Below are 22,234 nucleotides of genomic sequence, written 5' to 3' on the forward strand. Positions count from 1 at the left end.
TAAATACTCCATTACAAGTCTGTAATTCAAAATTCTATTTCAGCAAAAGTACAGTTTTTATTTGCAAATTGCTACTGAAGTATCAAATGTGAATGTATACTGAAGAATAGCTCTTTTCAGGGTGCTATATTATTATACATATTATTTGATTGTAAATCTGGACTCATTAATGTGTAGGAAGCATTTTAATGTAGCTGGTTGAGGTGAAGCTATATATATCTACAGTATATGCTGCTGTGTAGTTTCATCTGTAACAATGCATCATATATTATTTACTGGTCATATTTTTTGTGAAATCATAGTCTGCGAAGTAACTAGTAATTAAAGCACTCAAGTAAATGTAGTGGAGTAAAACTTACAATTTCCCTCTGAAATGTTTTGGAGTAAAAGTATACCATAAAGAATAACCATAAAATGGAAATATTCAAGTGACAAAGTGACAAAGTGGTTCACTTATAAAAGCCCCAGGTTCACTGCATGTAAACTGGTTTGTGGTCATTAGCTACAAATTAAAATACAATATTGAACAAGGAGGGTCCTGTCTTTGAAGTGTGAGAGCACACACTACTAAAGCCCAATATCCGCTGATTTGATAAGGTTGGTCCTGCCTAGATGAGGCCCTGTGTCAAGACTTTTGTTAATTTAGCTTATATAAGCCTCTTTCAGAGCCAACATTTTGATATATCAAAGCAGGGGAAGCACAGGTGTGAATAATAAAATTAATGATGACTGAATTCCATTTAACTGATTCAGTTTCATTTTATGTTTTATCTATCATTCGTGCTGATGAAACATTCATCAAATTACCAATCAGTGATCGAATACCAAACAGCAAATCTGAGCCCGTGTATCATTCTAGAAATAATATACACAGAGCACAAAGAGGGGGAGTAACAGGGGATTAATAGGGGCCCAGCTGCTCATTTTTGTCCTGGAGCTGAGAGGCCACCAAACAGGTAAACATCAGCCATGGTCTCTCAAAATTTTACTTAAGTACAGTACTTGAGTAAATGTACATTCCGAATTTACTCAATACTGTACTACACTACAATTATTTGACAGATTTAGTTACTAGTTACTTTACAAATTAAGATTTTTCCATGGAAAACATATGATGTGCTTATAAAATATGTTTATATGATGTGATTTGTTATAGATTAAACTACCCAACAGTATATTTGAGTAGAGCTGAAATGATTAGGTGGTTAATCTAAGTTGTCAGTAAAATATTTAGTGGCAACTATTTTAAACATTTTTCATGCAAAAAATGTTTTATGTTTTTTTCCGTGTTTCCTTTTTTTTTTTTTTATATATAATTTTGAAGTTTGGATATTTGGGTGGGAAAAAACAAGCATTGTGAATGTGTCACGGCTCTGGGTAACTGTGATGTGCATTTCTCACTGTTTTCCGACGTTTTACAAACCATACAATCAATCGATTAATCGGGAATAAAATCAGCAAATTAATAAACAATAAATACACTTACATTGAATACACTTAAATGCATAAGTTTTAGTTGTAACAGAGTATTTTTACACTGTGGTATTTGTACTTTTACCTGAATACTTCCTCCACTACTGCACATGGGACAATCTAATTTACGGCGGGTCCTACAGTATACACGTTATATTATCCTGTGATACAAAATACACACACATTCATATTTAGAAGTAAGAATGTTAACATATGCAACATATGAACCAAAGCTACTAATAACAATAATAATAAAAATAATACATTATATGCAAAAAGTATAACTTATAATGTTTGTACAGCGGGGTATTGTTATCCTGTCCCCGCCCCACGGTCACTTCCCTCCTGTTAATCCTCCAGCAGCAGCGGCGCAGTCGGGGAGCAGCGACGGAGGCCAACAAAGCGCTACTTGGAGACTATTTGGACACATTTTAAACCAATAAGTAGGTACGAATATAATATTAACACGAAGAGTGGAGTTTCAGTTCCTTGTCAATTTGTTCTACTGGCATTAATATCGTTAAATATATTTAATAAACCTATATTTTCTTCCGATATTGTGCCTACGCTAGCCAGCTAGCGAACGAACCGATAAAGTCGCACTGACTTCCGTTATGCTAAGCTAAGTCCGGTTAGCTAACCGTACCGGTTTGTGAGTCAAAGGAAAAAGCAAGGTTTGGCTGAGTGGTTCGAAATGAGCTGAAAACACTTAATTGGGTGAAGCGTATCATAATTATCCTATATGTATCCTACAACACCTTTGAATAAAATCATAAAGATGTAAACTTAGCGCACTAGCCGCATATCCGGCTAACGCTAGCTGGTTAGCGACACTAGCTAGCGTCAAGTCTTTGTAAACAGAACATCAGCCAGCACTGCAGTGATTCACATTTTTATGTCGGTACCAGCTGTCAACATGTTATCTTTCAGGTTAGTTTGGTCACTGCAGTAATGGTAATGCGGCTCTAACGTTCAACGGGAAAATTAGTCGAGTTTGATGCCGGGGTGGGTCAGAAACAGAGGAGCGGAAATGTATCATCGTGGAAGAAGGTTCCTACTGTCGCTTAACATTTAAAGTCAACCAAAAAAAATGTGGGCTCTCTGCCTTTTTATGCTATTCATGTGTCCTTTCTTGTATACAACCTACTGTATAGCTGATTGGCTGAGCATAAACAGCCCGGGTGTTGGAGGCTAAATAGTTAGCCTCTGGTGTTGGTTTCAGATGGGTCTGGCGTTGTGTCAACACAGCTGAAGGTTACTGCTGCTCATCGTTTTTACTGTGGCAGTGGTGGTAATGGCTGCACATTGCATGAATGCAATAAAACGGCCCTACCTGTTGTTAGAGATAAGGTGTGCTCACGTCGTAACCTTTGCTGTTTTCTGTGTCTTGTCTGCAGCTATGGCAGCAATCAGGAAAAAGCTGGTCATAGTGGGAGATGGAGCATGTGGGAAGACCTGTCTGCTCATTGTGTTCAGTAAGGACCAGTTTCCAGAGGTCTATGTGCCCACAGTCTTCGAGAACTATGTTGCTGACATTGAAGTTGATAGTAAACAGGTATGAATTATTTTTCTCTTCTCATATTCCAGACCAGAATCAGAATTATGTAACTTGGCACCTTATTATGATTAAAACAACAGCTGAGTGCTGGCTGTAAACTTTTCCCTACCTCTCACCCACAGTGGTACAAATATATGTGATTTGATGTGTTGATTAATATGAATAAAGATTACTCATCTTGAGGGTTTGGATTGTTGAAAGGCTTGTGGAGGATGGATATTTAACAAAACACATATTAGTCTTAATAACACTCAAGTTAGTTTTACTTTTGATAAATTATTTAATATGGTTCCTCGTGTTTCACGATAATCAAAATAAGTTTGAATCTGACTGTGTACAATTTCACTCCATACTTATAATAAAGTGCATTTTATTCATGTGTCTGGATTCTGAGTGTCTTTTAGAGTGCCCTTAAAATGCCCACAATGGAACAGAAAAGTAGCATCCATGGCATGTGCATTACTTTCCGTTAACAATCCCAGAATGCAATGAATTGAATTATATAGATGGGAAAAATTATAGTTCTGCAACACTACACCTGTCAGAGATGATAACGTTTTATGGCTAAAATATCCAAAATCTCAATTTACTGGTCGCTGTACAGTATACTTTTGAGTAGATATTATACATGAAGTATATTATATTTCTCTCAATGCTAGTATTATCATTTAACATCAATCCAGAACAACATTCAAATTGATAATTTTGCTTGGATTTTACCACAATATCAATTTCATCTATGAAACTGTTCAACCAGATGTATGTATCCCCGCCTTTTAATTAAAATTTAAAAAAAAAAGGTTTGGCAGGCATTGACAGCTAAGTGCAGCACCAAGAGACTGTGGGGTCTTGGCTAAAGTAATTTTATCTATCATAAGGTGATGTTTTATCAGAGTTACTGCAAATGGGATGTCGTTTTTATGTGCCCCATGAATATTTCAGAATACAGGATAGTAGTGTGGATGCACTCATTAGGTCCGCATAATAACAAACCTATAGACAGAAAGCATCCTGAACATCGTTTGGCTTTGTGTGGTTGATAACTTGCTAACTCTTGTGCAGGTCGAGTTAGCACTCTGGGATACAGCAGGTCAAGAGGACTATGACAGGCTGCGTCCACTCTCTTATCCAGACACTGATGTCATTCTCATGTGCTTCTCCATCGACAGTCCTGACAGTCTTGGTGAGTGATAACAGAGAGCTCTGATATTTATGTTAATGATAATGGTACATTATTCTTTTCTTCATGTAAATTCCATCTAAACGCCATCCAGGGATTTATGAGAAAAAAAAAAACTAGGAAGCCTAGCGACACTGTTTTTTCAATTAACTGGTATCTCTCCAACAGACAAGACCAGTTGGAGGTTTCAAGTGGCTCTGACTAATAATTTCATGTAATGAACGGTCTAGATCTGCATAGATTAATCAATTAGTCAATGGACAGAAAATTAATCTGCAACTACTTTGATAATTGCTTTATTGTTTAACTCGTTTTTTTTTTTTTTTTTATTTCAAACAAAAATGCTAAAGATTTGATGGTTCCAGACTCTCAACTGTAGGAGTTTTCTAATTTGCACTGTCTTAACTCCTGATAAAATGATACTCTTTGGATTTTTTGCTTTAGGTCTAAAAAAGAAGACATTTGATGATATGACTTTCGCCTGGAAGAAATTGAAATAGATATTTTTCACTCTTTTCTGAAGTTTTACAAACTAAATTAATAGATTCATTGAGAAAATAATCCACAGATTAATTGATCATCAAAACCATTAGTTGCAGCCCTCTTACAGTCGTCTCTGCTCTGACTGGTGGTTTGTTTCGTCCCCACATTCAGAGAACATCCCTGAGAAGTGGACCCCTGAGGTGAAACACTTCTGCCCTAATGTTCCCATTATACTGGTGGGAAATAAAAAGGACCTGCGCAACGATGAGCACACCCGGAGGGAGCTTGCCAAAATGAAGCAGGTAAAAATTTAGAATATACATAAACACATTTACATTCTCCTGCTGATGAATGTATGTTTCCTAAAACTCCTCGACCTTTTTCTTTAGGAACCTGTGAAACCAGAGGATGGACGGGACATGGCTAACAGGATCGGTGCCTTTGGATACATGGAGTGCTCTGCAAAAACAAAGGATGGTGTGAGGGAAGTCTTCGAGATGGCCACCAGGGCTGCACTACAGGCCAGACGGGGAAAGAAGAGCAATAAATGTGTCCTACTGTAAATGGGGGCACGGGGACTGCTCCCTACAGGGGGAAAGAAGAAGGAGCATTAGGTCAAACCTACCCCCAAACGCACCCACACAAAAGACTGTTCTCCCCAGTTTTTACTAAAGGTGTAATGCTTTTACTTTTTTTTGTCTTAAGCAAAAGTAGTCAGGTTCTGTCAGTATTCAATTTTGAGGTTATGGAAAAATACATTTTTGTACTATAACATGAGTAAATTTGCCATAATGATACCTCCTTTATCAACATGTAATCTAAGAGGTCAGCCAGGGGACCTGTTGTGTCGTACCTGCCAACTACAGTTAAGTGCTTAAGCCCTGCCTGCTGATCTGAGGAATGTTTCCACAGCCAACTAGGGTGAAGTACCTGTACACTGTGACCCGTAGTCCTTTAATTATTTCAACAAACTGATGCACACATGAAGTCGAAAATTTGTTTGTGCGCTTCATATACAAATCCTATGTGCATTATGATCACATGCACAATATGAGACTGGAAATTCATTTTGTTAAAACGCAAATGGAAACTTAGTGTTTTGTGTAATAAATTACTTTGTAAGAATCTTGATAATTTGCATCACTTGATTGTCAATCACTGAGTGTCCCTTAACCCAGTGAATTATAGTCCAGTTTAGAAACAGAATAAAGATTTTAAGCAAGGTTCAGGCAAAAAATTCACAAGGAATAAAACTTCTTCTCTCTTTCAGAGTTGGGGTCAGGGTCCTGAGTGAGCCACAGAGCAGGTTCAAGGGCACCTAGTAAATAGGCCGGGCATTGTAGATAAATACAAGCCAATCTTTGGTTATCTCACCCAGGATTTTTGAGGCTGATCTCATATCGTATTTGAAAGTTAAAATATTTGATCGACCTGTTGTCCAGAGCCGTTTTTAATAAGATCCCTTAAATTGGTTAATAAAAAATTAAGACCAGGATATGTATTGAGTGAGACATTTTAAAGTAAAAAAATAAACTTGTCAGTGCTCTCTGGTGGACAAGCTGTAGACGGTTTCTAAATTACTGTAGTCTTTGACATTTCTATACTTCAGCTTTTAGGTATTGGCTGGTATGTATGCCGCTACTGACATTTCTGTGATAAGTTAGTATTGTTCAGGCTCAACTTGTTGGCCTCTCTACTTCCAAACAAACTTGATTTGCACCAGGACTGAAAAAATGAGCCAAAAGTCGTTTAGGTCTGAAGTTGACAGACACAAAAAGTGCTTTATTTAACATACACTGTTAAAAACAATAGAAAAAATTGCAAATCCCCACTTTGGAACTGACCAAGGTGGATTTTTTTTTTTTTGGTCAACACAGTTTGGTTTGAAAAAGCACTGACATTCATCTTTTCTCTGTATGTGAAGTATGTGACTTTTATTCATAATTTACCTCAAATCATTAGTTTTTCAAGTTCAAAACAATTCCCAGATGATACACAATGTTTTATTTTGACATATTTTACATAAGGAACTTAGCTAGGCTGTTTATTAGGTACACCTGGATAAAATAAATGCAGTCTACCACAACAGCCCTGCAACAAATCCTACCTAAATGAAATGTATAATGTTCAGGTTATAGTGTCCAAACCTGAACACTATAACCTTCATGGAGGTAGGACTTATTGCAGGGCTTTTCTGTAGGTAAGCGTTAGTTTTAGATAGGTGTTCCCAATAAACTGACAACTGTGTCTCAGTTTTGTAGAGGGAGCAACAAGTCTATGGTGAGTTATATTTACAGTAAGAACGCCACAACATTGATTTTATGTTGCTCACTGAGCAGCAGTATATCAAGTGAAAACACAGTGAGGATTTGCATGGGTAGGTGAAGTTTTGAAAGGCCACACCTGATAACAGCAGATCTTAAGGCAAAAACAAACAGCTTCCACTTGCATCTGACAGGACATCAGCAGTGTGGTTGAGGTGATTTCTTTTTGTACTTAAATATATTATCAGAGTGAAACATTGGTGAGCACTGTAAAATATTTTTCAAATGTCCAAATACATTTAAAAACTGATGGATTAAACCCATTATTGTACTTATTACAGCAAAACACATTTAATATCCTAGAATGTCTGTTTAACCCAAAAAAGCAAGTCCTATGCAGTTTGCAACCATGTTGTGGAACAACCAGCTGCACAATACTGTCTCACACCTTTGATGGATGGCTACAGCCAGGCATTACATACTGTTGTGATAATCATCAGTTCAATAGTCACTCGTTCTTCTTTGCTGGAAGCCCTGAGCGGGCGAGAAGAACCGGAAGCAGAGCTAGTGCACCCAAAGCCACCGCCACTAATGGTCGGTAAAAAAGCCAACCTACTCCGATGATGAGAAGAGACAGAGAGCAGGAGACGCACAAGGCGAAGATCCTCAGCCCCACGGACACCAGCTCTCTGAGAATAGGAACCCAGTCCACTGCAGGCACAAAATAGACAGGGAATATGGATGACAGAGGCAAGGATGAATGAAATCCATGGATGGTTTGGCAGTGAGTGAGTGTTTACCCAGTGTATAGATGATGCGCATGGTCAGCTGAATACTAAGGAACATGAGGGCCCATCCCACAGCTCTCAGTCCCCATGTCTTCATACTGTTGTGCTGGTGTTCCCTAGCAAAAACTTCCTACAGACAACAATACAACTGCATCAAAAACCAGGACACAGACCCCACAGAAAACATGAACCACACAGTTCACCTGTATGGAAACAATAACATATTTCACTTTTCCCAGAACAACAGCTTCCCAAAAGAGAAATGAAATTCAGAGTGACCTCTGCAGAGAGCTCCTCCAGGTACAGGATCTCCAGAGTGTCTCCTGACTTGGTTTTAAAAGGCATCAGCTGCTCCCCTCTCTGCATGGCCACAATACTGGCCTGAAAAACAGTTATTGTTTCTCAAGTGACTGAAGAAGACCACAGTTTAGGCAAAAACTTTATGTGCAATGTAGAAACCAATCATTTCGTCTAGGAGCAATTAGCCGATTAGTCAATCACTCAATCATCAGACAAACCAAATATTTTAATCATTGATTCATTTTTAAAGTAATTTTCCTGGTAAAATTCCAAACATTTGCCGGTCCCAGCCTTTCAAATGAGAGAACTTACTGCTTTTCTTGATCTTATGTGATAGTGAAGTGAACATTTCGGGCTTGGTACTGTCAACTGGACATGACATTTCAAAGTTTTTCACTGGGAGGAAGGAAACTGTGATTTTCCACTATTTTATGAGATCTTACCCAATTCAATTTATGCTACATACTAAATGTATATATACTATATACCAATAATCGTTATCATACACTGTTTTACTGTCTTGACATTTTATAGACCAAAACAGTTACTTGTGATAATAAATAGCTGATTAATCAATAATTAAAATAGTCATTAGTTGCAGTCCTAGTTTCAATACCCCCCCCAAAAAAAATAGTACTACTTTTATTAAAACTCGGGCAAAGGGCAGCAACTAATGATCATTTACTCTAATAAATTTGGAAAATGACTTTTACAGGTCTCAAAAAGTCTTATCCAGTCAGCAGGCCAAAACACAAAGACACTCAGTTTACAATGATGTAAAACAGCTAAATGCAACAAATCCTCTCGTTTGAGTGGCTGGAACTTGTGAATGTCTGTGAAATGACAACAATTAACTGATGATCCAAACGGTTCTTGTTTAACTATCTGTTGATCAAGTAGTCAATCAAACTAATTGTTCCAGCACTAGTTTAAACAGTTCAGTTCATTTGTCATGGATAGATTTTGTTGCATCTTATGAAGGATCAAAATATTTAATTGTCGAGTTTTAAATACCAACATACAAGTATTATATGGGTAAGGACACAGTCGAAATGCATGTAGAAAATGCAAATAGTGAAATATTCACTGATACTTCATACTAATGGAGATGAATATTGACAAGGTCATCTGCAGTACTCACAGTTTGAGCCGGGCCGAGTCGAGACATATCACTGCTCAGTCCAGCGTAGGAGAATCTCACACGCACATCCCCAACCTTGAGAATAAAACCAAACAAATGACAACAGCTCGGTGAGAGCGCCAATACGGAATACATAACACAAAAGAGGCCTGCACTTTATGTATCTGGGAGAAGTTCACATCTTGATACTCACCTCCGGCCTCCGCGGGTTTTGAGTATGATAGAAATAATCATCATCAATGGTGAGAAAAGGGTCCAAGTCAAAAGCAGAAAAATCCTTCAAACTCAGTGTCTGGAAGTTATTTATCTGCTCCACCAGGCCTGAGGATGACCAAGTGGTGAATCTCAACAGTTTGACAAACAATAGCTGTATAATTTCTGCATGTAGTGTGTTTACGTCAGATGTTCAGATACTGCAGATACCTTTAGACAGAACGAAAGGCCCAACTCTGACTTCAGGAGCCACTACTGTCACACTCTCAACCGCCATGGCACTGTAATAAAGATTAAATTAAAGACGAAGTGTACACAAAAGCACAGAAAATTATTTCGGATGCCACAGAACACAAAAGAATAATCTTACTAGTCCTGGAGTACCTTGGGTTCTGGTGACCAATTTCCTTATCAAAATTACGACTGTTGACTAACTCTGATTTCCACTCAGTGTCTGAAGAAAAAGAATAACAGTGCTTCACGTCAGACATCAAAACATTTACAGTTTCAACCACAGCCAAGCAGGCCATGTTGTTACAAAAGACCACCAGGTTACAGCCTTGATAAAAAGAAAAAAGAAGAGAGAGAGAAAAAAAAACTCACTGTAGCTGTACGTCGTCTCAGTTTTGGTTTCACCATCCTCTTGGTAGTCCCTGAAATCAATTGTATAATATTCTGTATTCCAGCCAACATTTTTACACCTGACCGCGCCTTTAGTGTTGACATGCAGACCACAGACTCACTTGCTCTCCTGGTACTCCACCCACTGATACATCTCCACCTGCCTCTTCAGCTTCACTGTCTGCACCACCACTCTGTAGTTTGGGTCATGCAGGGGCTACAGAAACACAAGCAGAGGATTAATCACCTTAAGTCATCACACGAGTATCGCTTACGGCTCAAACTTAGGTGGTTTTGGAACTTTTTTTATTGTTGTTGTTGTATCATGTCACTTAATGCAGCTGTTAAATCAGCAACAGGATAAAACAAACATCATCAAGAACATCATCTTCAGATGTCTGAAAATGACAACCTGCTTACACCCCAACCCGGACTAAGCGTCTTACAAAGAAGTACTTCAGTATCAGCTTATATGAGTGGAAAAAATACATAATCTACCATGACGAATACTGGATTTTTAGGCTAATATGGATATCGATAATTGAGAGTTTAAATAATTTGTTTGCAGTATATTGGCTGATTTTCTTTAAATTGTGTTCATTTACACTGTGAATCCCAAAGACCAACTAGGGTCTGATATGACCTCCAAATAAAAGAAAAAGGAGCTTCAGTTAATTTGTGAACACATTCTTTTTCTTTTTTTAAGTTTCAACATATACCGGCTTTTAGTTCAGTATTTCAGTAATAATATTAACTGAAATACTTGTAATATATTTTATATGTCCATAAGAGAGTCTGTCAACACCAATTTTGCATTTACACAGGATCCCTTTCCCATTCCCTCTGCTGTTTTGTTTGTATGTATCGCATGATCTCGTGTCCACAGATACTTGGGTCCATATAAAGATTTATTAAATCCCCATACATGTGGGGTCTGACTGGTCGTCTCATTCCAAAGGCAGACAGTCTTATTGAATAACAACACTCCACCAAGCAAAAGACATAGAATTGCTATATTTTAAGAAATACATACAAATGTTAGCTTTAATATAAAAACAAAACAAAACAGAAACTAAGACTTGGATTGAAGGAGGATATAGCGTTAAATAGACATGAAATTGTGGGAGGATAATATGTAGTTAAATAATAAACTTTTGTTAAATCTAATCCCAGTTATTCCCTTTGTAAATTTATTATGATCGATGTGTAAATGGGGGGAGCAGTTTGACACAACTGAAAATTAAAACTGCAGCGAATAGTCAAGCACAACCTACCTGTGAAGTGTGCAGCTGTGCAGACAGGTGAACTAAACGGTTGTTGTTCTGCAGCTCAAGGCTGAAGTAAGGCCCCAATGACACAACCTGAGAGAGACCTTCATCCAGGGAAGATGCTGTTTTCAGAGCTCGTCCCTGAAGAGAGAAACAGTCACAGAGAACTTGCACTGTTTTAGCCTGATGTGACATTAACATGCAACATAACACAACAATTTAACCCTGAGTATGATAGCGTGCATTCTGATGTGATGCACTTAACTTCAACTGTATTTGACAGAATCAGTGGTTCTTACCTCATTGGTAAAGAGAACATAAATTGAGAGGAAAAACAGTCCGACACCAACAACTGTTCCACCTGCAGTTTCACTTAATCGCTCTAGGAATCCAGGGTTAGACTTAACAGACACACGCTTGTGTTGGTTTGTTCGGTCTTTACCTGAAAACTGAGACAAACATGCATAAACAATCGATGCCGAATGTCAGCAATAATCACAGCTCCACATCAAAATCAAACATGAATGACTTGTGTGACATTAACCCAAAGACTCAGTGAATTAGGATATGTTCATCTCTAATAAATGAAAACTTCTGTTTATTCTGGATCGAGGATTCAGATTTGACTCCATCAAAGGAACAAGTGAAACCTTTCTCCAGCGATAACCCAGTGTCATGTGTCATGATGAATTTGAATAACTGCTTCATTATTATATGATTCACTAAGACAGCAATTCATAATATTTGAGAAATGCCAAGATACATTTCCAGGTAACTGAGTTCACTGACTATTAACCAAACACAAACTGTCAGAGAACAGCTTTTCTGACCTAAAACAATGAATAACTCAGTCACTGTGTATGGTGAAACCAAACTAAATGCGCCTAATTAAACCTTTTCTGATAGTGTTTGTTTTGTTCATATATTCACGCTATTTTACCCACAAATAAAGATTTTAAAATCCCCAGACAGATTTGCAATGAGTGAGGTCGACTTCTTTGTTTATACGCATTTGAGAAAGACTCATTTCATCAGATAGTTGATAGATTTATTACAAGTAGCTAGGCAAGTGAAAGTACCATGTTAATCTAAGGTTAGTCAACAACTCTGCAACGAGTCCCACACTGAGACGTGACACGCCTCTTTTGTTACTTCCTCGCCTCATTTCAATGTTTCAACGGATAAAAAGTTATCATGAAAAGTTAACATGAAACATGTAACAAGGAACTCAACAAACGGGGTTACTAGTTACGTCGCCGTAAGGATATTAGTAGCTATACGTTATACTGTAAACTGAAGCTGAAAAAGGCGGTAGTTAAGATGCTAACGGGTAACGTTTACTGCACAACGACATCCGCGGCGGAGTGACTGGTTATGAATTCAGAGCAAAGCAGTTTAACTGAACCACTTACCGTCTGTGCGGAGGACATTTCTCCGACTTGCTCGGCTCCACAGTCGAGTTGGAGAGGACGGGGATGCCAGCGACTGGAAGCTTTAACGCCAACGGCTACTTGACACAAAGGTCCGTCCTCGTTTCGGCGCGGCGTATGCCGGAACCGGCCCGGGTAGGCGGAGTCGGCGCTAGACGGCGCAAGTTTGCATGCTACCTACGCCGCTCGAATGTTCCGGTGTCAATAAGGAGCGCAACGTCGTCTGCTCAAGGTATTATGGGGAATGGCGTTTTGTAGCAGGTCAGTCAGAACGGGGGGTTGTTACTGACTGTAGTTTGATGCTATGTAATGTTGAAATTATGCTGTTTTGTTTTGTTTTGTTTTGTTTTTTCGTTGTTGAGAATTAAGGTATCCAGTGTTGGGATGTAACCTAGTACATTTACTCAAATACTGTAACATTTTATTGTAGTTTACACATTGTTATTTTATTACATTTGTCTGGCAGCAGTCAGTCTTCAGTTCAAGGTTTTATACATAAAACACGTGATCATTTTATAAGATATGCATGTACACACTTCACTGAAACAGCAATATTCCAATAACATGTTAAACATAGCACTCTGAATGAGCCATATGACATAATTAGTACTTGATGCTTTAGTACATTTTGCTGCCAATACTTCTTCACTTTTACCTAAGGAAGATTTTGAATGAAAGAGTTTTACTCGTAACAGAGTAATTTTAGATTGTTGTATTAATACTTTCACTAGTCAGGGATCTGAATACTACTTTCACCACTGATGGCATGATCTTCATCTAATACCTCAATCTGCAGTGACTGGGAAACCACACCTCTTATAGCCAATCTCTCTCTTTCTCTCCCTCTCTCTCTCACACACACACACACACACACACACACGTACGCGCACACACAGAGAATTGTATAGATGTATAGATGTGCCAGTCTTAAGAGGATTATTGCGAAGGGGAACACAAAGTACCTATCATCATCATTCCTGTGTCTCTCTCTGTATACATGCACAGGCACACACACACACACACACACGCAAACACTGCAACAGACTGAGGAAAAGCATTTGGACTCAGAGAGGCAGTGAGAAACAGGTGGAGAGAGTGTTAGGATGCAGGAATATGATATTATAGTGCTTGGAACTGGACTTAAGGTAAGAAAGCTTGCATTTAAAGTAACATACGTATCTTACTGTATGAGTCACATGAGGGGAAAACAAGCGTCTGTCAGTTCTCGGGGAGAACACCGTATATCCACTCACGTACCCTCTTAACAGCACAGTAACCGGCTGCTATTTAGTTCATTAGTCTTTTGTTGTCTAGTCTTTAGTGTATGAATAAAGTATGAAGGGTAGTTATATTTAGGGTATATTTAGTCTTACTTTCAAATGCAAAAAAGTATAATGGAAATTCAATTTTTCTGCAGGGTCAAGTGGTGCCTTGAGGCAGACTTATCTTTTATTGGAATTTGCTAAAAAAAAAAAAAAAAAAGTGATTATCCCTCACAATAATTGATCTCATTTCCATTACCGTCATCAAACTGTTCTTCAAGCTCAGACGCAGAGACACGCATTTACATTTTGTACTTGGTGCTTAAAAATATACTGAATTGACAGTTCTTAATTTCTCCCCGTAACTGTATTTACTCTTGATAGTATGAGCGATAGTAATGTTTGTCTATAAAATCTTGTCACATTTTTCACAGTTTTACTGCTTATCCACATGCAGACCCTCTAAGCGCCTGTTTACTGTCAAAGGGATTTATAGCAAATAATTAACATGATTGTGCTCGTCCTGATCTGTGGATGCACACTGCCAACTGCTTTCCTGCACTTTACATGATTCTGACAGCATTTGACCCACTCACTAACTGCTCCCCTGTCTCTCTCAGGAATGCATCCTCTCTGGTTTAATGTCCCAAAGTGGAAAAAAGGTTCTCCACATTGACAGAAATCCCTACTATGGAGGAGAGAGCGCATCCATTTCCCCCCTTGAGGAGGTGTGTTCACACAAACAGCAACATATAAGCAGGCATGCGTGCCCCCTCCTTTTCAGAAGGTGTGCTACATTGCTGATTTTTTGGTGTTCATTACCCAGTATGTGTCTACATTTACAGCTGTACAAGAAGTTTAAGGTTCCAGGTCGTTCTAAATCTGTGGGCCGTGGGAAAGAGTGGAACATCGACCTCATCCCCAAATTTTTTCTTGCCGGTGGTGAGAGCTCAGTGTTACTTCCTCTGTAGTGTGACTTGTGCAGTGCATTCTGTTTGCATCACTTTAGTATAAATGAGTGTACATGAGTGGTGTCTGTTTGCATTAGGTGAGCTGGTGAGAATCTTAGTGCACACTGATGTTACTCGGTATCTGGACTTCAAAGCCGTTGAGGGGAGCTACGTATACAAAGCAGGAAAGGTGCACAAAGTCCCCGCCACAGAGGAAGATGCCCATGCTTCAGGTGTCGCTCTTTTGTTGCCCTGTTTTTAGATTATTTCCCATGCAAATTTTTGTTCCAAATAATGTTTTTTTTTTAAAAACGTATCGTTTCAGATCTGATGGGCATGTTTGACAAGAGACGGTTCAGGAAGCTGCTGCTCTTCGTCCTGAACTTTGACGCGAGAAACCCTCGGACCTACCAGGATGTGGATCCTAACAAAACGACCACGCGTGACCTCTTCCGCCAATTCGACCTGGGATTAGATGTTATGGAGTTCACAGGTCACGCCATAGCCTTACACAGCAGTGAGAGGTCAGTCACAGAAGCTTTTAAAACTAGATGCTGAAAGATGATCCTTTATGTAAAAAAAAAAAAAAATGCCTGATCTCATTTACTGTCACCTTGTGTCCCTTCAGCTACCTGGACAAGCCCTGTGTGGAAACCATCAGACGGATCCGGCTGTACTCTGAGTCTTTGTCCCGCCACAACACCAGTCCATACATCTACCCTGTGTACGGGCTGGGAGAACTACCGCAGGGATTTGCCAGGTTACATTCACACTAGTTCTTTTTGAAGATTTTTTTTTTTCAGAGCAAAGCAACTACTCAAGAGTTCTCCTTGAATATTTTCTTGAAAAACGGTTCCAGTCTGACTCCTCATTACATTCGGTGCAGCTACTAGCAACCTGACAGTGACGCTGTTTTTCAGAAGATGGCCTTCTAGATGTTCATGATCACAAACGTTTATGGAAACATTCAGGGATTCACACTGGCTACCAAAAATGCGGTCAGTGTGTTTCCTTTACGTTACCTATCCTGCCTCTGTGTGTTTCAGACTGAGTGCAGAGTACGGAGGAACTTTCCTGCTGAACAGAGTAGTGGATGAGATTGTGATGGACAACGGCAAAGTAAAAGCTGTGAAATCTGAGGGGAAGGTAAGTTAGAGGCAAAAAAAAAAGCGGTGGATGCACTGAATAAAATATCCAGGGGCACAATTGTGCACTCAGTGATTCTGTCTTTTGTCCCTCTGTCACAGCTGTTCCACTGTAAACAGCTAATCTGCGATCCCAGCTATGTTCCCAGTCGTGTGAGGAAAGTGGGGCGTGTCATAAGGGTCATCTGTTTATTAAATCATCCAGTTAAAAACACCCACGAGACCAACTCCTGCCAAATCATCATCCCTCAGGCTCAACTCAACAGGAAATCAGGTGTTGTGTCTGTTAAAGCCAGAAAATTAAGTGAAGGTTTTTTGTCTTCCTGTCATTTTACTTTGACATGTCATTAGAAATGTGTGTTTGCTGTCAACCACTTCTTGGAATCTTTGTAAATAAAGGATTTTGGTTGAATTTAATCTTTGAAAAGACGATCATGCTGACTTATAACGCATGGACTATTCCTACACTGTTTTCCCATTCAGACATTTACATATCCGTAGTGTCCTACGCCCACAACGTGGCCTCAGATGGGATGTACATCGCCACAGTGAGCACAACGGCAGAAACCAACAACCCTGAGAAGGAGGTGCAGCCTGGGCTGGAGCTTCTCGAGCCTATCGTGCAAAAGTTTGTGACATTTTTAAGCTTTTCATTTTACAGTTTTTTTTTTTTTTTTTGGTTGTGTCAGTTAAATTACATTTTAAAAAATATTTAATTGATGATATTTTCTGTCACCACCTTGAATCTAGATTTGTTTCGGTCAGCAACCTGCTAGTTCCTAACGACGATGGAAAAAAGAGTCAGGTAATGATGGGATTCCTCCAAAAGAAAAGAGATGAATACAAGATTTTTTTTAGAATAGGATGGAGTGTGGCGGGAGCAGTGTTGGTAACAAATTTCTTCTCTGTCCTCTTTCTTCACAAGATATTTGTGTCCCGCTCATGTGATGCAACAAACCACTTTGTGACTGAATGTGAGGACATCAAAGACCTGTACCACCGGATCACAGGAGCAGAGCTCTGCTTCGGAGGATCACAGAGACACCACTCCAACAACTCTGATGACGACTGACAAAGACTTTCAACATCAGGACCAAATAACAGGACTGAGGGTGTTAGGTAGCATGTAGACTGGATTATGAGTGTACTATGTAAATGTTGGACGTCTTTTTTTCACTCTAATTTGTTTGGTATGATTTCTCCCTTGTGTGAACTTCTATAAAATGTTGAGCAACAGTTTGGAAGACATTTGTTTTCTTTTGTCAATGCTTTTAAGCTCCATTCTTCTGCATTTGCATTGTTTTGGTATTTGTTTGGTTAAGGTAATACTCAGTAACCGTCAATGCAACTTTTTTGCTACACAGTTCTTAGGTTTTCTTGTTTACAACACCAAAGTAAAATCCTGAGCACAGTGGCTTTTGTGACAGTCAAAATTCCCCTTAAATAAAAAATAGTCCCTCACATATTTCCATTTTGAGTATTTACTTGACAATATGTTTAACTGACCCCCAACACGGGTCCTGAAAGGGTATAACTCTTAATTACGCAGAACACATTATTTCTTCATATGGACCAAGGTGACCTAACAGGCATTAGTTTAACTGGAAATATCTTTTTTTTAATCCTTTGAGCCCCAATCAGTGCGACTATTTTTTCAGCGGCAGCAGATGATTGAATCAAGCAGCACCCTGCGTGTGAACTACAGAGAGTTAGGCGTTCAGACTGGCACTGGGCATGTGGCACTGAGGCAGATGATTAGAGATGAATCACAGTGATGTGTAGAGGATTTGTGGATTCTCTTATCTATGGAGCTTATGTGAGAGAAGGACAAAGCCACTGAATTATGTCGTTTGCTGCACACAGGCAGCTTATCGGTGGCAGCGCTGCTGGAGGCAGAAGACGCACAGACGCACAGGCATAAGAGGCTTATCCTGATGAAGGACGGTCGCCACCAACACCTTGGGCAGAGGGCTGGGACATATTCACACATATAATGCGTTACTTTTTTTGCATACAGATCCCTTTTATCTTCACTGTGTCTTTTTAAAATAAAAAAATACAGTTTACTTGGTTGGTCTTATTATACATTTATGCTATGCATGAAAACACAGTAAATGCACGATACGTGAATTATTGTTTGTAACATGTAAAGCATTTAAATATATATTTTATACACACAGTATTTTTATGAAAGAATACAGCTGCACTTTAATATGGTTTAATTCTCCGTCATTGGTGTCCTCACTTGACTACATTCACCTGAAAACTTGCATGCGCGCGCACACGCACACACACACACACACACACACACACACACACACACACACACACACACACACACGTCTACAATTAGATCTACAAGCAGTACAACTGTTTGTACAAATCAGTACATGAAACTATTATCAAACTTTTGTTTGTACTTTTGAGAAAAATCTCATATCGTTGTCAGCGCAATGTCCAGCCTGCCCCAGATCAATGGATGACAACGGCTGCTCTTAACATATTAATCTATAACATAACTGTTGCAACCAAATATGGAAGATGGAGATCACTGTTTTTGTTCCTTTGGGAGCTTTGTGCATAAGAAAAATAACCATCTTACAGCCCTGCACCATCTTACGGTGCATCACAGCACTTATTCCTGTGTGACTTCCAGGGCTGTGCTGACGGGTGGAGGGATCAGACCAGCAGCTGCCATTCTTCGCTCACTGGTCAGGAAGTTGAAGGTTGCACATGCATTTGGCTGAAAAATATCAGAGATGAAAGAATGAGGAAAAATAGGGCAGCTCAATTAATGTTTGAGGTGTTGCTGGTGGGACAGTCAGATAGTCTTCCCGTCTACTTCTTGTTTACTGAGTGTACTTTACCGTGTCTTGCACCTCCACAGCGATGCCTTTAGTCTTGAGTAGAGCGAGGACTGAGGGGTTAATTCGTTCAAGCCGTGCACCTGTGCCCAGCACAAGAATCTCTGCACAAACAACAGGAAAATTCAAGTTTTTTTTCCAGTTATATACACCCTATATGAACTTAGATGTTTGACCAAATCAAGGAAAGACTTGAATAACTGCTTGGAGATGCTTCCATACAGGACATGAGGGCTCACTAAATGGTTTGATGAGTATGAAAATGATGTAAAACTTGTTCTAAGGCCTCTCCAATCACTAGTTCTCAACCCAGTTACACACCCAGATTTTAAACAGTGCTCCCCACCACCATCATAGGTTGGTGTGCTTTTATTTTTATTTTTTTTACCTATTCTTGGTTCAAGCATGTGGAAGAGCGAGACACTTTCCTCTGTGATGTCTTTACAACTGCCAACCTGCAGAAAGAAAGATTTAAAACCATAAACATTTGTTGAAATTAAATACAAAGACGCAACAAACTATATTGTGCCAGGCCAGTTTGGATTTTTCTCTCACATTCCACTGCAGGATGGCAGGAGGCAGCACAGCGCAGGGTCCAAACACCTTATTGCCATCGATGTTGAATCCTCTGGGACTGTAGCTCTGGATCATGACCCCACTGCCGGGCTCCTTCTGCATGACGGACACTGTGGTACGCTGGTACATCTCATCATCGCTGGGTCCCAATCTGTGAGCACGAGACAGAAACGGGCTGGAAAAAAAAGACAGGGAAACCCAGTTAGAGCCAATAACATATTAAGTGCACAAGTCTGATTTTTATATTATTTATTGTCAGTACTATTACTACGAAGACTGTTTGTGGCCCAAAAAACTGTAGGCATGAAACAGTCTAAGTAATTATGTATTATTGCACAGGACTTATCTCTGTATTCTCCATCACTTTAAATTTCACAAAAAAGGCTGCACTGCAGAACTGCTGCCATATGGCCCGGTTTCACAGCCAGGAATCTAATGCCCACCTACTGACAGGGCTGCCAACCAAAAGCTTTAGGCCTGCTTCTGCAGAAAAGATGCAGCCAAGAAACAAACATTTCTGCTAGTCTAAGGAACTGCAGAAAATGTTATCCTGTTCTCACAGTCTTTCTCTATGACGCTTTCCTTGAGCAATTTCAGCAATCCTTTGTTTCTGAGATGTGACGCACTGCATTTTCTAGGTTTTTAAAGCAGCACAGCACAGGGCTCAAGAGGTGGCCTGGCCCGAAGAAAGTGTGAATGTCATGACTGACTCCAGCAGATGGAGTCTGTCTGATGGGCAGTCAGGATTAGGGCTTGTTCCTAATGGGAATCTTGGAATTGTAATGGAGGAAAAACCAGTGTGCACAATCAAAAAAATAACAAAAGCGCTCTTCAACGGGTGCTGGACCAGGCGAGGACTGTTCTTTTCTACCACACTGTTTCTTTATTCACTGTTGCTGAGCAACGTGTCGATCAATCAAATATTCATCAGGCACAAAAGAGCACCAACGAACATCGCGTTACATGTACATATCTCAAAATGATATGTATATACAATCTGCAACGGGTGACCAACCTGAGGAGCCACTGGCTGTAGTCTAAGGCAACCAGATATGTGTCTTCAGAACACAGTTCAGTTATCATCCCTGACAGGCATCAACTTTATAAATGGAAAACAATATGATAAACTGCCAGAGAGAACCCCAAAGAGAAAATAACAAACTTTTACATATTTTTTATTTAGTTGTCTGTTATCATACAGTTTTACATTCCAGTTGTTGACAGCTGTGATTCCTCTAGTGTAGTCTGAAGATACCTGGGCTACAGCCAACGGCTTCACTGTGCTCTGACATCTTCTAGCCCTGATGACTGGTCAGTTAATGAAAAAAAACAATAATCGAGTTATAGGTGTTCGTGAAAATGATGGTTGGTTGCAGCATTAGTCCTCACGCAGTTCTAACTGAACCCACAGTCTAAAACCCACACACAACATGACTGTGAGTTTTTGTGATAGTGTGTTTATTATGGGAATATTGCAACAAATAATATGTCTTAAAAAAAAAACAAAAAAACAATAGTACCTCTGATACCGAAAACATGCCTTTTTAATGTCCTCGTCTCCCAGGAGGACAGTGTGAGAGGAGGGAAGTCCAATTATGGGACAGTTATTTAACCGACCACTCTGAGCTTTGTTTTGTTTTTTTTCTCCTGAGCCTAAAATAATCACAGGCCCTGAATAAAACGCCACCATACCTTGAGAAGGCGGGTACAGCCCTGGAGGAGAAGAGAAACCCCTGACTCGCTCTCTGAAGGAGGACTCTGCCGGACACCGCACCAGACATGTTGAAGGAGCCAAACCACCCGGTGACACACAAGGGGGACAGAGTTCTGTGTGACACCAGCCGGCCGTTTCCGGTGTTGTATAACGCAAAATCGAACAATTTTCATTTCAAGTCTAACAGATGTTTTCAAACCGGGCGGTTTATCTGAAACTATCACGGCACTATGTTAGAAATGATTACATTTGTATTTCTAACAGACGTTTGTGTTGTCTCGTGTTAAACAAAAAGCTCACATTTGAACAGCAGGTGGTTTTCGTTAAAGCAAAGAAAAATATTATTATTTTTTAAAATTGTATCTGATGACACCAGTTTAATGCTACTAAAGTAACCGCTGCGCTAACTAATACAATACACATAATAAAATGCGTCATCCTATTCCTGTGACTGAAATGAGAGGAAAACTGTGACCCTCCACATATTGAGTCAAAGAAGAAGAAGTTATACAGTCTTAAGTCTTTTATTTCCCTGATCAAACTCAAAAAAGGGCATTTTAAGAGTCTGGATCCTTGCAGTGAACTCATACTAAAACGTTTCTATTTAATACAATATAACATTGAAAGACATTCAGGATTGTATAGTTTCCTTGAATGTTCACCGTCTATAATTACACATTCAAATGAATTTTTATTGTACTTTAAAAATCTTAAACGTGTGGAACGGAATATGCATAAACCTTTTTGTAATGCGTTCGCCTCACGCACTGCATATATACAGTCTAATAAAGCTGCATTTGGTTTTTATTATATAATCTTATGTCATTATAATGGCTTACGTACATCGGATGGGTGCAATACTGAATATGATCAAATATGAATTGAGTGTATACAGCGGCTGAGATATGAATACAATAGATGTCTGAGGGATTGTTAATTAAATCGTAATAACTATATAAAGAAAATAATTGTCACAACATGTAAATCAAGGGTGCCTTTCAAAA

The 22,234-nt window shown here is 39.3% G+C and overlaps 4 protein-coding genes across 5 annotated transcripts; 2 read left to right on the forward strand and 2 right to left on the reverse strand.

The window, feature by feature from the left end:
• The first annotated feature begins 1,783 nt into the window (after nt 1-1,783).
• LOC120807293 (rho-related GTP-binding protein RhoA-B) lies at nt 1,784-5,825 on the forward strand. Of its 2 annotated transcripts, none has more exons than XM_040159079.1 (5): nt 1,784-1,916; nt 2,871-3,028; nt 4,094-4,214; nt 4,866-4,996; nt 5,084-5,825. In XM_040159079.1, exons 2-5 carry the CDS (start codon nt 2,873-2,875, stop codon nt 5,255-5,257), a joined length of 582 nt encoding a protein of 193 aa, XP_040015013.1. In that variant the 5' UTR covers nt 1,784-1,916; nt 2,871-2,872; the 3' UTR covers nt 5,258-5,825. The 2 variants fall into 2 exon arrangements, with proteins under 2 accessions (XP_040015013.1, XP_040015014.1); XM_040159080.1 differs by having other exon boundaries at nt 1,789-1,920.
• Nucleotides 5,826-6,439: 614 nt separating this feature from the next.
• On the reverse strand, nt 6,440-12,867 carry LOC120807288 (transmembrane protein 43). The gene is made up of 12 exons (XM_040159074.1): nt 12,702-12,867; nt 11,589-11,738; nt 11,296-11,430; nt 10,144-10,238; nt 10,004-10,053; nt 9,785-9,854; nt 9,611-9,681; nt 9,381-9,508; nt 9,188-9,262; nt 8,026-8,127; nt 7,759-7,876; nt 6,440-7,669 (listed from the first exon to the last, which is right to left on the reverse strand). The coding sequence occupies exons 1-12, from the start codon at nt 12,717-12,719 to the stop codon at nt 7,467-7,469; spliced, it is 1,215 nt and encodes a 404-aa protein (XP_040015008.1). The 5' UTR covers nt 12,720-12,867; the 3' UTR covers nt 6,440-7,466.
• A 955-nt stretch (nt 12,868-13,822) lies between these two features.
• zgc:112334 (uncharacterized protein LOC619199 homolog) lies at nt 13,823-17,272 on the forward strand. Its single transcript, XM_040115472.1, has 11 exons — nt 13,823-13,864; nt 14,602-14,709; nt 14,827-14,923; nt 15,030-15,164; nt 15,257-15,455; nt 15,560-15,691; nt 15,978-16,077; nt 16,179-16,350; nt 16,560-16,704; nt 16,827-16,881; nt 17,002-17,272. The coding sequence occupies exons 1-11, from the start codon at nt 13,823-13,825 to the stop codon at nt 17,146-17,148; spliced, it is 1,332 nt and encodes a 443-aa protein (XP_039971406.1). The 3' UTR covers nt 17,149-17,272.
• An 829-nt stretch (nt 17,273-18,101) lies between these two features.
• Nucleotides 18,102-21,358, reverse strand: ndufaf3 (NADH:ubiquinone oxidoreductase complex assembly factor). Its single transcript, XM_040115622.1, has 5 exons — nt 21,209-21,358; nt 19,496-19,691; nt 19,329-19,395; nt 18,944-19,044; nt 18,102-18,819 (listed from the first exon to the last, which is right to left on the reverse strand). Exons 1-5 carry the CDS (start codon nt 21,295-21,297, stop codon nt 18,712-18,714), a joined length of 561 nt encoding a protein of 186 aa, XP_039971556.1. The 5' UTR covers nt 21,298-21,358; the 3' UTR covers nt 18,102-18,711.
• Nucleotides 21,359-22,234: the final 876 nt, after the last annotated feature.

This window comes from Xiphias gladius, chromosome 21, assembly GCF_016859285.1.
Source record: "Xiphias gladius isolate SHS-SW01 ecotype Sanya breed wild chromosome 21, ASM1685928v1, whole genome shotgun sequence".
NCBI lineage: Eukaryota > Metazoa > Chordata > Actinopteri > Istiophoriformes > Xiphiidae > Xiphias > Xiphias gladius.